At 42.2% G+C, this 18,370-nt stretch overlaps 1 protein-coding gene across 1 annotated transcript in view; it reads left to right on the forward strand.

The window, feature by feature from the left end:
• COL20A1 (collagen type XX alpha 1 chain) overlaps window positions 1-18,370 on the forward strand; it is a 265,731-nt gene that overhangs the window by 150,867 nt on the left and 96,494 nt on the right. Inside the window, exon 23 of the mRNA XM_058174284.1 lies at window positions 1,496-1,634. Within this exon, the coding sequence (XP_058030267.1) occupies window positions 1,496-1,634 (139 nt within the window). The remainder of the gene's footprint in view (window positions 1-1,495; window positions 1,635-18,370) is intronic.

Here is an 18,370-nt window from a genome sequence, read left to right on the forward strand (position 1 = left end):
CTACCCAAAATTTCCACTACCGGTTCTCCAGAACTGGTCAGAACCTGCTGAAACCCACCTCTGGTTTAGGTGCTATCTGACTCAATAGATGTAACTGCAATTGGGATCTAGGAATTATCATGGACAACCACTTAAGTATGAGCCAGAGGTGTGCTGCAGCAGCCAGAAAAGCCAACACAGATTTAGGGTGTATTAAGAGAGGGATATAATCAAGATCACATGAAGTTTAATATCACTTTATAATGTCTTGATAAGGCCACACTCAGATCATTACATCCAGTTTTAGTTACCCCAATACAAAAAAGATGTGGAGACTCTAGAAAGAGTGCAGAGAAGAGCAACAAAGATGATTAGGGAACTGGAGGCTAAAACATAAAGAACGGTTGCTGGAACTGGGTATGTCTAGTTTAATGAAAAGAAGGACTAGGTGTCAGTTTTGGAAGGCGATTTTTTTTTTGCTTCTTAACTGCCACATATTTTAGCTGGGGAAGTTGGGAGGGGGTTGTTGTTGGAGCAGTAGAAAGTTAGTCATAATAACATTCCTTATTCAAGGACATCTTGCATCTGATGGAGACTGCCTGAAGATTGTATCCAGTTGAGTGTGAAGAGTTGATTGGACAATATGATGAACTTGTGGGTGTGGGGCAGGGCTGTGAACTGTCAACTGGGTGTGGAAAACCTGGAAGCTTTCAGTTTTGGGTTTTCCCAGCTGTGCCAACATGACATCTCTAATAAATTGGAACTTTGAGGAACCTCAAGCCTCAGAGCTTTATTTCGATGGGGGTGTTCCTTGGAACCCTGACACTAGGGGAGACATGATAGCAATGTTCCAATATCTCAGGGGTTGCCACAAAGAAGAGGGAGTCAAGCTATTCTGCAAAGCACTTGAAAACAGGACAAGAAGCAAGGATGGAGACTAATCAAGGAGAGATCCAATCTGGAACTAAGGAGAAAATTCCTGACAGAACAATTAACCAGTGGAACAACTTGCCTCCAGAAGTTGTGGATGCTCTGACACTGAAGGTTTTAAAGAAGAAATTGGACAATGATTTGTCTGAATTGGCATAGGGTTTCCTGCTTGAGCAGGGGGTTGGGCTAGAAGACCTCCAAGGTCCCTTTCGACTATGTTATCCTGTTATTGTGGTTGAGAAACACTGGCATAAACCATTTTCAATGTTTAGAAACCTGTTCCTTCCATTCCATGCTAGCTGGGGATTTTTTTTATTTATTTCATTTTGTCACAACAGTATACACAAACATTGTCATAGATAAATCAACGTATCTAGAAGAATATATATATATATATATACACATAAGTAAAAAAAATATGCATCAACTATATTAATTTGATATAATGAAGGGAACAATAGGATAGGAACGGTAGGCACTTTTGTGCTCTTATGCATACCCCTTAATTCTGGGAGTTGAAGTCCACACATCTTAAAATTCATGAGATTATTAATTACGAATTTATATGATGGTCTCCTTTTCACAGGTTTTGACATGATGGAGGCCTTTGGATTGATGGACAAGGAGTATGCCTCCATCAAGGGGGTTGCTATGGAACCTTACATCTTCTTAGGCACTCGCACCTACACGCTCTACAGAGATATCCAACTAACGCGGAAAACAAGGTAAAAAGAGAAAATAATTAAGGACGTTTGACTGCAAATGAATTATCTCTCCATAGGCATTTGTTATAAAAATATCCCAGTAAAGAGAAACACAGACAAACCACAAGCAATAAATCTTACTTTAAGATTCGGAGGTTTATTTCATGAGAAATTTGGAACAGGAATAGCTAACATAGCAATGCAATTTCACAACAACACCTACATTATTAAACCATTGCAATGGTGTCCAATGACACATAGCAGATCCTACAAGGATTGCTATTGGGCAAAGGACCCATTCTCATCTCAAGCCACATTTCTTATACCTTCTTTTTTACCAACATACACATTCCATAGTTTCACTTCCTTGTTCTTTCTTACTTTCTTACTGGCCGTCACTTTCTGTAAACACCTGGGTACATTTGAAGCCCTCAGTCACTTGCTACTTTCAGTTCCTCATTTCCCACCATCTCAATTTTTTCCTGCTCTAAATATATCCATACAAGTACATACTTTGCAGAAAATATTGAGGACCTGTATACTGCATGAATCAAGAAGAGGGCCGTGAAAATATTTACAGATCCCTCACATCCAGGACATAAACTGTTTCAACTCCTACCCTCAAAACGTTGCTATAGAGCACTGCACATCAGAACAACAAGACACAAGAACAATTTTTCCCCCGAAGGCCATCACTCCGCTAAACAAATAATTCCCTCAACACTGTCAAACTGTTTACTAAATCTGCACTACTATTAATCTTCTCCTCGTTCCCATCACCAATCTCTTTCCACTTATGACTGTATGACTGTAACTTTGTTGCTGGCAATCCTTATGATTTATATTGATATATTGACCATCAATTGTGTTGTAAATGTTGTACCTTGATGAACGTATCTTTTCTTTTATGTACACTGAGAGCATATGCACCAAGACAAATTCCTTGTGTGTCCAATCACACTTGGCCAATAAAAAATTCTATTCTAGAATTTGGTTTTCTTACAGACATTTCATTACCATACTAAGTAACATAATCAGTGTTTCATTTGGTAATGAAAGTTTTGCAAGAAAACAACCAAGTTCACAGAGCACCAAAGACATACCAAACAGGACCTTGGATAGCTCCAAGTGAGTCCCATTGCTTGACTGTCTCAATGTACTAATGCAATAATTAAGACAATAGAAGGTTGTTCTTGTCAAAGTATATTCATGAATTGGAATAGGGTATAACAACAGGTCAGCCAATGAGGGCTGTTTGGCAACTGAAAGAAAGCATTTGTTGTATGGGACCATAAGAGACAGTTTGGAGCCTGGGTGTGGCTTAACTGCTCTGTATATAAACCTGAGAGCACTAACTTCTCTCGTCCTCCATTTTGTGCTTCCATTTTGTGCTGTGTTTGTACTTACTTATTTATTTTATTTGTCAACAAGAACAAGGAAGCAAATAACAGTATAGACATAGACATGGACACATGAAAAAAATTGGCACAAAAAATGATATAAATAGGCAAAACTTAGCCATAAACACATAGAATGATTAAATATAATTGGGAACAGTAGGACAGGGATGATAGGCACGCTGGTGCGCTTATGCACACCCCCTTAGGGACCTCTTAAGAAACATGAATGGTCCACGGTAGACAGTTTAAGGTAAAAGGTATGGGGATTAGAGAGACTAACAACAGGATCAGGTAGAGTGTTCCAGACATTTACTACTCAGAAGTCATATTTCCTACAATTAAGATTAGAGTGAATTACATTGAGTTTAAATCTATTAATAGCCCTTGTGTTATTATGGTTGAAATTAAAATACTCATTTACAGGTAGAGCATTTTGGTAAATAATCTTATGAACTAAGCATAGATTGGAATGTAGACAATGTAGTTCGAGCCTATCTAGACCTAAAATTTCAAGCCTGGTGCTATAGGGAATTGTATTTTGAGCAGAAGATTTGAGTACTCTTCTAGTAAAATATCTCTGAACCAGTGGTGGGTTTCAAACTTTTTTACTACCGGTTCTGTGGGCGTGGCTTGGTGGGCGTGGTGTGGCTTAATTGGCGTGGCTTAGTGGGCATACTGTAAAATCTCCATTCCCACCCCACTCCAGGGGAAGGTTACTACAAAATCCCCATTTCTTCCTGATCAGCTGGGACTTGGGAGGCAGAGAATAGATGGGGACGGGGCCAGTCAGAATTTTTACTACCGGTTCTTCGAACTACTCAAAATTTCTGCTACCGGTTCTCCAGAACTGGTCAGAACCTGCTGAAACCCACCTCTGCTCTGGACCCTCTCTAATGTAATGATGCCTGAAATGCAGTGACAGTTCCAGGCAGGTGAGCAGTATTCAAATATAGCAAAGGTATTATATGCCCTAGTTTGGAGTCTAGCGTTACCAGAGAGAAAACTTTGTAAAATAAGATTGATAACTCTTAATGCCATTTTTTTTGCAAGGATGTTACAGTGAGCTCTATTTGAGCTGTATCTACTTGCCATTTCTCTTCTTTACAATGTGGAAAAACCTACAAGGGTATTGCATGCCTTATGTGTTATGTGTCGTGTCCAACTCCTCCGCTGACGGCCGGGTCGGGGAAGTCCGTATCAGGCGTGCCTCTGCAGCTCTGCCAAAGTCCTAGCAAAGCTCTCAAGGCAGGCAGGAGACCAGGAAGTGACTTCAGCAATCCAAGGTAGACTTTGCCTGACTCAGAGAATGCCAGAAAGCAGATCCCTTATATAGGCCATGGGGTGTGGCTCCATGACTCAGCACTTATCCAGGCCTGCCCCTCCCTTCCTTTTGCTGACGCTGCCTATCAATTCTCCTGAAGCGAGGATCTCTCCAGGCTCCAGCTGTTGGTAATTGACCTTCCTCAGGCTCACATGCTGTGGGGGAGGGGGAGAGGTCTAGTTGCTCCGTTTGCCTGGGCATGGAGCCAGGGCTGGGGGCTGGAGGCACTTCAGGCCCTTTGTCTTGTTCGGCCTGTCTGGGCATGGTGCCAGGGCTGGGGCCTGGAGGCATGCCAGGACATTCTTCAGCGTTCGGAAGGAGATAAGAAGGGCCCGGCTGCGGGGAAAGCGAGCGAGACACAACATTATGTATATAAAGACATTTTTGAATCCTGCTTAATAGTCGGCCTGTGTGTGCTGCAACAAATTCCGATAGTTTTTTTCATCAATACCCCAGAACCTCTCAACGTTTCCATATTCAGCTGCAATCTATATAGTGACCATCCACACCCATTCTGAAAGAGGCAGAGCTCTTGACTGACTTTTGAGCAGTGGTAGTCAACCTGGTCCCTACCGCCGACTAGTGGCCGTTGCAGCTTTCATGGTGGGCGGTAGGGGTTTTGTCCGATACTGAAGCACTTTCCTTTTTTAAAAAAATTTAATTGACTTTTAAAAAAATTTTCATAGCATTATTTAAAAACATTTTCATTAGGTTTTCATAAAATTCCCCGTGACAATTTAAATTTCTGAAAATATACTATTTGTGTCGCCCGCGCCTAAGTTTAGTTCACGTTACCTAAGTGAAACTAAATGGCGCTATAGTGCGACCACAAACAAAAGAGCTTCATCCCAGAATAGCTCACGCATCCCCCCCCACACCACCCAGCTGTAACAGACAAGCAGAGCTGGTAGCCGGCACCCCCCCCCCAAACCCAATCCACAATACGCGAGAGGCATGCACAGACGACGATACACGGCGCATTACTGTGGAACCGGTGGGCGGTTAGAAAATTTTACTACTAACAGAGATACAAAAGTGGGTGGTAGGTATAAAAATGTTGACTACCCCTGCTTTAGACGCTCAGCCTTTTAATGGTGGGGACATAGAGATTCCTAATGGTCCTCCAACTTTGATGACGATAAAGCCATGATCTTGGGCTACAAGGATCTCAAATAAAGATCCTTATTCAAGTCTTCTGCGGCATGGATCAAAGGTAACAGGCGGCCAATATGGACACTTAGCAAGCATCACATGGATTGCTATTCTAATGTTCAGTCAACATTCATCAGAAGATCTTTTGCCATCTTGACTCCCCTTGGGGAGGGAAATGGCATTATTCCCCTGCACACTTATTAAATTTTCTAAAATGATAATAATAATAAAAAATATAGAGCCCTGAGGCCTGCCAATATGCTTCCTGAACTTCTTATACAGTTTGCAACTTTCCCTTAGGGCGGAAAGGGAAATTGAAAATCCGATCAGCATTTTTAGAGAAGTTCAGATTAAGGGAACTGCAGGCATTTAGTATGTATATCAGCGGTTCTCAACCTTTATAGTGCTGTGACCCCTTTAATACAATTCCCCACAATGTGGCGACCCCAACCGTAAAATTATTTTCGCAGCTATCTCAGCGTGCCTCAGCAGCCGCAGAAGGGGGAAAAAGCGGCAAACTTTTTTTTTAAATTTATCACGCCTGAAGCCGTATTGGCTAGCGATCTGAACTGTTTGCGATTGCCTTGAGGACGGAGGCATTAAAGCGGAGACTCCTCCCCTATTAAGTTTATCGCGCCTGAAGCCAGATTAGGCTAGCGATTGGGAGTGATTGCTTGTGGAGTCAACCATTGGAGCGCGATTCTTCGACTCGCAAGTATACTTCCCATATTTCCGATGGTCTTAGGCGACCCCTGGCAAATCGTCATTCGACCCCCAACGGGGTCGTGACCCACAGGTTGAGAACCGCTGATGTATATTCATGATTTCTGTTCATTGTGCCATCAAGGACCAGCAGCACTGGCAAAAGGGATAAAGGCAGGGTTGAAATCCAGCAGGTTCCCACAGGTTCTGATGAACCGGTAGCAGAAATTTTGAGTAGTTTGGAGAACCGGCAAATACCACCTCTGGCTGGCCCCAGAATGGGGTGGGAAGGGAGATTTTGCAATATCCTTCACCCAGGAGTGGGGTGAGAATGGAGATTTTGCAATATCCTTCCCCCAGGGGTGGTGTGGGAATGGAGATTTTGCAGTATCCTTCCCCAAGGAGTGGGGTGAGAATGGAGATTTTGCAATATCCTTCCCCCAGAAGTGGGGTGGGAATGGAGATTTTGCAATATCCTTCCTCCAGGAGTGGGGTGGGAATGGAGATTTTGCAGTATCCTTCCCTGCCATGCCCACCAAGCCATGCCCACCAAGCCACACCCACAGAACCAGTAGTAAAAACATTTGGATTTCACCATTGGACAAAGGTAATCCAATTGACAGAAGCAGCATTGCAAACCCCCCCCCCCTTTCCTTCTATGTGTTCTGTGGGCCGCAATACTGCAAACATGATTCAAAATGGTGAAAGTTGGAGGAGCCCAACGGCCCAATATTCGTTTTGCTGTTTTGATGGAAACAGTGACACCTTCTAGATGTTATGATTAAGCATGCAAAGAGAGGACAATTCCAGCATTTGTACAATTCCAAAATTATGCCAATTATAATTTGAGTATGATTTTCTAAAGTCATACTTAAATAATAACGAGACCTTGCTTTTTAGAAGCTGAAGTTGAACAGTAGTTCAATGGATGGATGGATGGATGGATGGATGGATGGATAGATAGATAGATAGATAGATAGATAGATAGATAGATAGCAATAGCACTTAGACTTATATACTGCTTCACGGTGCTTTAAGTCCTCTCTAAGCGGTTTATAGAGTCAGCATATTGCCCCTAACAATCTGGGTCCTCATTTTATCAACCTCAGAACGATGGAAGGCTGAGTCAACAAGATAGATAGATCAATAGATTGATCGATTGATCGATCGATCGATAAATAGATAGATGAGAGAGAGAGAGAGACAGATAGAAAAGCAACAAAGATGGTCAGGGGTATAGAGGCTAAACCCTATGAGGAATGATTGAAGGAACTAGGTATGTCTAGTCTAACAAACAAAGTCTAGGGGTCATATGATAGCAGTCTTAGTACTTGAGAGTTCTCACAGAGAAGAAGAGGGAGTCAGCCTATTCTCCACAGCACCTGAGGGCAGGACAAGAAGCAATGGATAGAAACTAATCAAGGAGAGACCTAGAACTAAGGAGAAATGTTCTGACAATGAGAACAATTAATCAGTGGAATGATTTATCTCTGGAAGTTGTGGGAGCTCCATCCCTGGAGGTTTTCAAAAAGAGACTGCAGTGGACAACCACTTATCTAGAATGATTAGAACTAAGGAGAAATTTCCTGACAGTTAGAACAATTAATAAGTGGAACGACTTGCCTGCAGAAGTTGTGAATGCTCCAACACTGGAAATTTTTAAGAAAATGTTGGATAACCATCTGACTGAGATGGTGTAGGGTTCATGCCTAGGCAGGGGGTTGGACAAGAAGGCCTCCAAGGTCCCTTCCAACTCTGTTGTTATGTTATGTTATGATTAATGTCCCATTTGGTCCGTGATGCAAGCCAGAATACCAACAAAAACAAAAAAAAAATGATGCCATTGAAAAAGCAACAACAACAACAAAACCCACAGCCAATAGATGCAAGCAAATTGCAAACCTACTCTAAAGCATACTATCATAGTGCACAAAATATATGCCTGTAAAGAAAGGGGATCGGGCTTCAATCACACATCCCTCCCTCCCTCCCTCCCTCCCTCCCTCCCTTCATCCATGCATCCATCTTCATCATCTATCCATCCATCCATTTATCTTCATAATTCATCTACCCTTCATCCATCCATCCATCCATCCATCCATCCATCCATCCATCCATCCATCCATTTATCTTCATAATTCATCTACCCTTCATCCATCCATCCATCCATCCATCCATCCATCCATCCATCCATCCATCATTTATCTTCATAATTCATCTACCTTTCATCCATCCATCCATCCATCCATCCATCCATCCATCCATCCATCCATTTATCTTCATAATTCATCTACCCTTCATCCATCCATCCATCCATTTATCTTCATAATTCATCTACCCTTCATCCATCCATCCATCCATCCATCCATCCATCCATCCATCCATCTATTTAACTTCATAATTCATCTACCCTTCATCCATCCATCCATCCATCCATCCATCCATCCATCCATCTATTTATCTTCATAATTCATCTACCCTTCATCCATCCATCCATCCATCCATTTATTTATCTTCATAATTCATCTACCATCCATCCATCCATCCATCTATTTATCTTCCTAATTCATCTACCCTCCCTCCATCCATCCATCCATCCTTCGTATTTCGCTTTAATTACTGTATAAGTCTTTCTAATTCATATGATTTTCTAATTCTAAGCACTCTACTGCATAATTACAAGCCTCTCTAATGCATATGGTTTTTTTTTTCATGTTGCATAGCAGATAGGTAGATTTCCACTAATTGGGAATATGACTTTGGGTGTTGAAGTGCTCCTCAGCCCTCCTAGTAATCTGAGCTTCATAATAATTCAGCCTATATGCCATTTGATTCTATTATAGCTAACAACTTAGCAAATTGAAACAGACTGGCTTATTGCAAAGCAGTTGTAACTTCCTTTTTAAGTTTAATTGCTGAAACAGAAGGATAATTGTAATCTTGTTGAAAGAAGGTAAGCTTCTTCATATTGAATTTGTGAGATTCCCCCGGGTGCCCTTCGTTAAAATGCTCAGAGATTCAGATTAGTTTTTTTTTTCTTACAGCCAGAACTTGTGGAAGTTTAAAACAAACAAATAGGAAAATCTCCTTAGCTGAGTTTTAAGGATATTTGAATGTTGTTCCAAAGAGAAAAAAATAATCCTGAATATCATCTCTTTAATTTATGATTATCTGGTCATTAAAAAGGAGCAATCAGCATGGATCAAAACAATAATATGTGGGTTTGCTTGACTGATCAAAAACTCACAGTCTTCTCAAGCTGTTTGTTGTTGTTAGTTGCGAAGTCATGTCTGACCCATTGTGACCTGATGGACAACGTTCCTCCAGGCCTTCCTGTCCTCTACCATCCTTTGGAGTCTGTTTAAGCTCACGCCTACTGCTTCAGTGACTCCATCCAGCCACCTCATTCTCTGTCGTCCCCTTCTTCTTTTGCCCTCAATCTTTCCCAGTATTAGACTCTTCTCCAGTGAGTCCCTCATTAGGTGGCCAAAGTATTTGAGTTTCATCTTCAGGATCTGGCCTTCTAAAGAGCAGTCAGGGTTGATCTCCTCTAGGACTGACCGGTTGGATTGCCTTGTAGTCCAAGGAACTCACAGGAGTCTTCTTCAGAACCAGAGTTCAAAAGCCTCAATTCTTTGGTGCTCAGCCTTTTTTATACTTCGGAAAAATATTATTTAGAATAGAATAGAATAGAATAGAATAGAATAGAATAGAATAGAATAGAATAGAATAGAATAGAATAGAATAGAATAGAATTCTTTATTGGCCAAGTGTGATTGGACACACAAGGAATTTGTCTTGGTGCATATGCTCTCAGTGTACATAAAAGAAAAGATACCTTCATCAAGGTACAACATTTACAACATAAATGATGGTCATAGGGTACAATTTAACACTTAGTGATACAACACTTAATGATAAGCATAGGGTACAAATAAGCAATCAGGAATTTAGGAATTATGGGTGTTATAATCCAATGGTTCAGGAGAAAACTGGATTAATAGAACAAGAGTTTGTTATGCTTCAGCCCAGCAAGTCTAAATCTAGGGTGTCCCCCCCCCCCCGCACTCACCAGATTCTCAACTCTTGATTCTGGAATTGACTTACTCAGCATTAGACTTATAGACACAATTGAGTTAGAATAGATACAGTATTTTACTGCAGACAAAAATGGAGCTAACTTTCATAGCGGGACTGGCCTAAGCGAAATTTTAAATCGAAATTTTAAATGGCTTTTATGTCGGTCTATGACCGTTTTAGTTTGATTTGGCCTATTAAATATTTGGTTTTAATTCTGCTTTTAAATTTGTTGTTTGTACTCTGTGTTGGTTTGTAATATGGCTGTAAACCGCCCTGAGTCCTTCGGGAGAAGGGCGGTATAGAAATTAAATTATAAATAAATAAATAACGTATCTTTTCTTTTATGTACACTGAGAGCATATCCACCAAGACAAATTCCTTGTGTGTCCAATCACACTTGGCCAATAAAAAATTCTATTCTATTCTATTCTAAATAAAATAAATAGAAGACTGGTCTCTTTAGGCGAAGGCAATTAAAGCATTTATACAGGTTTTAACAGAGTAACAGAATAACAGAGTTGGAAGGGATTTTGGAGATCTTTGGTTAAAAAATGGAGATTAGAGTTGGACACTACTGGACAGCGGAAACCTTTAACTTCACCCAAAGATGCTTTTTCAAGAGGCAACTGGACCTTCTGGTTTTTCTTTGAAGACGTTTCGCTTCTCATCCAAGAAGCTTCTTCTGAGCTAAAGAGCTTCTTGGATGAGAAGCAAAATGTCTTCAAAGAAAAACCAGAAGGTCCAGTTGCCTCTTGAAAAGTACACCTTTGGGACAACCATGACCTGGATGACTGAGAATCTCCATAGACCTTTCCTAAGGAAGTGGTAGCCTAGACAACCTTCAGATCTTGGAATCCAACGACACAAGTCCCTTGGGCGCTTATCATGTATGGACTGTGGTGCAATCCAATTCAATGGCATTGGGTCTACTGTTCCTAAAGTCTAAAGGTCAATATGGCTTGGAATTCTTGGAGGTCAATCAATCAGAATAGAGCTGGAAGGGACCTTGGAGCTCTTCTGGGTCCATCCCCCTGCTCAAGCCATGGTGTGGCTCAGGCTGTAAGAAGCCTGTTATTAAAACACAGCTGCCTGCAATTACTGCAGGTTCTAGTCCCACTAGATCCAAGGTTGACTCAGCCTTCCATCCTTTATGAGGTAGGTAAAATGAGGACCCAGATTGTTGGGGGGGGCAATAAGTTGACTTTGTAAATATACAAATAGAATGAGACTATTGCCTTACACACTGTGTCGTGTCCCACTCCTCCGCTGACGGCCGGGTCAGGGAAATCCAAATCAGGCTTGCCTCTGCAGCTCTGCCCAAAGTCCTAGCAAAGTCCTCAGAGCAGGCAGGAGACCAGTAAGTGACTTCAGCAAGATAAGTTCGACTTTGCCTGACTCAGAGACTGCCAGAAAGCAGATCCTTTATATAGGCCATGGGGTGTGGCTCCATGACTCAGCACTCATTAAGGCCTGCCCCTCCCTTCCTTCTGTTGCCTCCGCCTATCCAATCTTCTGATGCGAGGGTCACTCCAATCAGCTGTTGGAAGTAAACTTTCCTCAGGCTCACATGCTGTGGAGGAGGGGGGGGGGTCTAGCTGCTCCGTTTGCCTGGGCATGGAGCCAGGGCTGGGGCCGGGGGATGCTCCCTCCTCTGCAGCCTGCTTGGGCATGGAGCCAGGGCTGGGACCGGGAGGTGCCCCCTCCTCTGCAGCTTGTCTGGGCATGGAGCCAGGACTGGGGCCGGGAGGCATACATTCCTCCGTGTTTGGGAGCAGATAAGCAGACCCCGGCTGCGGTGAGAGCGGACAAGACACAACACACTGTAAGCCGCCCTGAGTCTTCGGAGAAGGGCGGGATATAAATGTAAATAAAAAAAAAAAGCAGGAGACCCTATACCATTTCAGATAAGTCTTTTCCAGTCTTTTCTTAAAAATCTCCAGTGATGAATCACCCACAATTTCTGGAGGCAATCTGTTCCACTGGTTAATTGTCCTCACTGTTAGGAAGTTTCTCCTCAATTCCAGGTTGCTTCTCTCCTTGATTAATTTCCATCCATTGCTTCTTGTCCTGCCCTCTGGTGCTTTGGAAAATAAGTTGACATCCTCTTCTTTGTGGCAGCTCCTCAAATACTGGACTACTGCTATCATGTCCCCTCCTAGTCCTTCGTTTCTTTAGACTGGCCATACCAGTTCCTGCCACCGTTCATATGCTTTTGTCTCCAGGCCTTTGATCATAGTAGTTGCTCTTCTTTGCACTTTTTTCAAAGTCTCAACATCTTTTTTGTAATGTGGTAAGCAAAACTGGATGCAGGATTCCAGGTGTGGTCTTATTAAGGATTTATAAAAGTTTATGATGCCAGCTTGATTAATAACTAGATAGGCCATTTAATGATGGGGCATTGTGACCCATATCCAAACAGAAAGGCTGCTTGTATTAATATAAGCCAAAATTTTATATGGTAGCAATTTTGAATCTGGTACAGGTAGACCTCAACTTACAACCACAATTTAGCTGAAAGGCAGCTAAATGGAAGGGAATGGAATAGAATAGAATAGAAAATATGGAATGGAATGGAATGGAATGGAATAGAATAGAATAGAATAGAATAGAATAGAATAGAATAGAATATGTGGAATAGAATAGAAAATGTGGAATGGAATGGAATGGAATGGAATGGAATGGAATAGAATAGAATAGAATAGAAACTATGAAATAGAATAGAATAGAATAGAATAGAATAGAATAGAATAGGTGGAATACAATAGAATAGAATAGAAAATGTGGAATAGAATAGAAAATGTGGAATGGAATGGAATGGAATGGAATAGAATAGAATAGAATAGAATAGAAACTATGAAATAGAATAGAATAGAATAGAATAGGTGGAATACAATAGAATAGAATAGAAAATGTGGAATAGAATAGAAAATGTGGAATGGAATGGAATGGAATAGAATAGAATAGAATAGAATAGAATAGAAAATATAGAATAGAATAGAATAGAATAGAATAGAATAGAATAGAATAGAAAATGTGGAATAGAATAGAAAATGTGGAATGGAATGGAATGGAATGGAATGGAATAGAATAGAATAGAATAGAATAGAATAGAATAGAATAGAATAGAATAGAATAGAATAACAGAGTTGGAAGGGACCTTGGAGATCTTCTAGTCCAACCCCCTGCTCAGGCAGGAAACCCTATACCATTTCAGATAAATAGTTATCCAATCTCTTCTTAAAAACTTCGTGTTGGAGCATTCACAACTTCTTGGGGCAAGTTGTTCCACTGATTAATTGTTGTAAAGTGAGCTTTGCCCAATTTTATGACCATTTTTTTACCATATTTGTTAAGCGAATCAATGCAGTTAACTGATTCATGCGGTTGTTAAACGAATCTGGCTTCACTGCTTGTTGGAAACCAGCTGGGAAGGTTACAAATGGTGATCACAGGACAGTGCAGCTGTCATAAATACATGCCTGTTGCCCCAGCAACCGAATTTTGATCACGTGACCATGATCAAAATATGCCACAACGGTCATAAGCGTGAAAACTGGTCGTAAGTCACTTTTTTCAGTGCTGCTATAACTTTGAACAGTCACTAAACGAATGGTTGTAAGTCGAATTTGCCTGTGACATTTTCATTCAGGTGTTGTTTTGGCATTTGGTGATCTTTTTTTTCCCCTTCAACCTATTAGGAGCTTATTTTTTTTAACCCTTTGCATCAGCTCCCGTCACACATTCTCTCTTACGAAGCCTCGTAATAATCGTGTAATATAGAACATTATCCTTAATCTTACATTACCTGAATCCATCAGAATGACTTGGCTAAAATTGGTCCGAGGATGGAAGGGGTGAAATTCAATCAAGGGACTGTTTCATAGCTCCAGTTCTTAACCACAAGACTGCACCAGCTATCAAATGTACCAGCTGTCATATAACTTTCAAGTAGTATTATTTTTCACGCCAGCTAGCATAGAGGAGCAAAATTTAAATTGCTACGGCAGACCAACTTTCCGATCAATTATTAAAATAAGACATCAAAGAAGATATTTATTGCATTTCTTCCTTAGTCGAGTAGCATTTGAGGTGAACTTCGGATTATATCCTACTTTTCGCTTTATTGACACCAATAAATTTATATTAAGTAAAAACTAGCAAAAAAACTACATGGAGAAAGTTCTAGATAGCAGGCTCCCTTATCCGTAGCCGCATTAGAGATAGTCCTCGACTTACGGCCACACTTGAGCCCAAATTTTCCTTTGCTAACTAGAGAGTTCTTATGTGAGTTTTGCCCCGTTTTATAACCTTCCTTGCCATAGTCGTTAAGTGAATCACTGCAGTTGTTCAGTGATTATTAAATGGATCTTGTCAGAAGATTGCAAAATATGGTGATATGACCCCGGGATATTGCAACCGTCATAAATACATAAATACACAACATAAGTCAGTTGCTAAGCGTCTGAATGTTGATCCTCATGGGGCTGTTGCAAAAGGTCATAAATGCAAAAAGCGGTCATAAGTCACTTTTTCAGTGTTGTTCTAACTTTGAACGGCCACTAAACGAACTGTTGTAAGTCAAGGACTACGTGTACATTTCTGCACTGAGCGGAAGTTGGACCTAATGACCTCAAGGGAAGATCATATTATGATTCCTTTAAAAAAAAGATTGACTCCTGATGACAACCTCTTTGTTGGTTTCTTTTGGTAGTACAGGTAGTCCTTGAGATATGACAGGTCACTTAAAGGCTGTTCAAACTTATGACAGATTCATCAAAAGCTACTTCAAAGTTGCAACCGCTGCTGAACATCTGCGGTCATTTGCACATACGACCAACGGCAGGGCTACTGCCTCTCTCCCCCCACCCTGCCCTGCCACGACCCCACAGGCCTATTCACGCCCATCTTACATCACACACTTATCTTTTGAACATTTTCAGACTTCATGTTGGGGAAGGAGTTCAGTTCACGCATCCCTGGGCCACGTGGCTGTCTCCTGGCAACATCTCTCATTTTCCTCATGCATGTTCTGACCTAGGCCCTAGGCCTCCCAAGATAATGAAGCGGACTCCTCGTCCCAATAAAACCTCTTTTATTTAGGTTAAAGGGAATTCCTCTCCAGCAAAGTCCCGGGAAAAGAAGTCTTTCATGAGATTTCACAACTACAGGCCTTTATCAGTCTTGGAGAGCGGCCAGACCGATATCTTCTAAACGCCATGCTGTAGCAGCAATTACTTGGCAAGAAGTCAGGAACAGATCTTCACCTTAATGAATTGAACTAATTGTCTCCTGCAAACTTCCCTCCCCTTTGCTCCTCTTTATTCCCTATAGGAGGGGCCATTCACCGTCCATCTGTGGCTTTACTCCTGAGTCGACCCTTGTTCCTTAGCTGTTCTCTTCTCTTGGCAGCTCTGCGCATGTGCACATCGGGAACAGGCTCCAGCTGTTCTTCAGCCACACTGATCTCTGACTCTGAAGGCAGCTGATAATTGTCAGACGGCTCTGGCCCCATCTCTGCCTCCGACACAGAGGACTCGTCAGAGCCTTCCCCAGACTCCAGGACTGGCCCATGTTCCTCCCCAACCTCCTCACTGTCTGAGTTTGCCACCAGCTCCGCTGGCCACTGTCGGGCCACAACAATGCCTGCAATTCCTTTGGGGTGTGCCAAAAATGGCGGCTGCTTATGTGAGGCAGCCCAGGGAAGAATTGCTTGATTTTGTTGTCTTAATAATGCAGTCCGCACAGCATTGCAGAAGCTTTCTGCAACTGCAAGGTTTGTCCCTCGCATGCCCAAATGGTGTCCACTTCTGTGAGCTTGCTGTGAAGCCCATGGACAAACTGCTCTGAACTGACAGTAAGGAGAAATTTCCTGACAATGGGAAACATTAATCAGTGGAATAGCTGGCTTCCTGGAGGTGTGGGTGCTCCATCACAGGAGGTTTTCAAGAGTAGACTGGACAACTATTTGATTGAGATAGTATAAGGTCTCCTGCCTTGAGCAGATGGCTGGATTAGAAGACCTCCAAAGTCCTTTCCAGCCCTAGGATTCCATGGAGGCAGCAAAACAAAGAGGTTCATCTATTTTTCCCGCTCTCCAATTTCTGGGACTAGCCAATCAAGGATTTCTCCCAAGATTCTTGGGAGTGCTTTATTATTTATTTATTTATTTATTTCGTCAAGCATGTATTTTATGACAGATACAAGTGTAAACATGATTATAACCACACGTAAAGGGTACGAATAAAAGAAAACATTAGGACACGGACGGTAGGCACGCTGGTGCTCTTATGCATGCCCCTTACAGACCTTTTAGGAATGGGGTGAAGCCAATAGTAGACGGTCTAAGGTTAAAGTTTTGGGGGTTTGGGGAAGAAACCACAGAGTCAGGTAGTGCATTCCAGGTGTTGACAACTCTGTTACTGAAGTTGTAGTTTCTGCAATCTAGTTTGGATCGGTTTACCAGGAGTTTGTATCTATTGTCTGCTCTTGTATTGTTTTCGTTGAAGCATTCATTGGCTGGTAGGACATTGTAGCAGATGATTTTATGTACTATGCTTAGGTCAGACCTGTTGTGTCTCGCCTGCTCCCCCTGCCGCAGCCGGGCCCCTCTTATCTCCTGCCAGACGCTGATAGTGCTGAAGAATGTCCTGGCATGCCTCCAGCCCCCAGCCCTGGCACCATGCCCGGACAGGCCGAACAAACAAACCTCCCTCCGATAGCATGTGCACCTGAAGCCAGCCACGAGCTGAGATTACCAACAGCTGGAGACGAAACGATGCAATGGATAGATCCACGCTTCTGGAGAATGGAGAGGCGCCGTCACCAAAAGGAAGGGAGGGGCAGGCCTGGATAAGTGCTGAGTCATGGAGCCACACCCCCTGGTCTATATAAAGGATCTGCTTTCTGGCATTCTCTGAGTCAGGCAAAGTCTACCTTGGATTGCTGAAGTCACTTCCTGGTCTCCTGCCTGCCTTGAGAACTCTGATAGGACTTTGGCAGAGCTGCAGAGGCACGCTTGATACGGACTTCCCCGACCTGGCCGTCAGCAGAGGAGTGGGACACGACAAGACCGAAGGCGGCAAAGTTCTAAGTTGTCTAAGCCCAAAACCTCCAGTCTGGTGGCATAAGATATTTTGTTATGAGCAGAGGAGTGGAGGACTCTTCTTGTGAAATATCTCTTGACTCGTTCGATTGTATTAATGTCCGATATGCAATATGGGTTCCAGACAGATGAGCTGTATTCAAGAATTGGTCTGGCAAAAGTTTTGTATGCCCTAGTTTGCAGTTCAATATTACCGGGTGTCCCAGCTGATTGGCAAGGCCCAAGAGAGACTTCATTTTCTTAGAGTCCTGCGAAAAAATCAGGCGGAACAACGGCTGATGACCTCTTTCTATCGGTCCATGATAGAAAGTGTCCTCACATACTGCATTACAGTATGGTACGCTGGTTTAACTGCTGCGGACAGGAAGGCACTACAGAGAGTGATCAGTTCGGCACAAGAAACTATTGGTTGCCCTCTAGCACCACTGGATGACATCGCCAGGTCTCGCTGTTTTAGCAGAGTAAGGAAGATAACTCAGAGATGATTCACACCCTGGTCAGTGTCTCTTCGCACTTCTACCATCGGGCAGAAGACATGGAAGCATAGCCAGCCAAACAAATAGGTTTAAAAATAGTTTCTGTCCTTGGGCTGTCAGACTCTTAAACACAACCTCAATCACTCCACGCACCAGCGGAAACGTATGACTAGTTTTTTCTTTTTCTTTCTTTCTCCTTTTCCCCCCTCTAATTACTTGCATAGGGATTATTCTTTATACTATTTATGTTGTTTGTATTTTTTGTCATGGATTGCACCAGAGAGGCTAAAACCAATTCCGTTGTATACATGACGTACAATGACAATAAAGGCTATACTATTGTTGATAGTCTTCGATCCAGGAACTAACCGTTGCCCGTAGAGGTAGTTTATCTTTCTAAAGCAATCCATCACTAAGTTAAAGACCATTAAAAAGAATTGGATTGAAACAACTTAATAGCCTTTTGTCCAAGTACTAATAGTTGCCTGTAGAGGCCGTACAAAAGGAGACACTGATGGGTTCTT

This window comes from Ahaetulla prasina, chromosome 3 (genome assembly GCF_028640845.1).
Source record: "Ahaetulla prasina isolate Xishuangbanna chromosome 3, ASM2864084v1, whole genome shotgun sequence".
Classification (NCBI taxonomy): domain Eukaryota; kingdom Metazoa; phylum Chordata; class Lepidosauria; order Squamata; family Colubridae; genus Ahaetulla; species Ahaetulla prasina.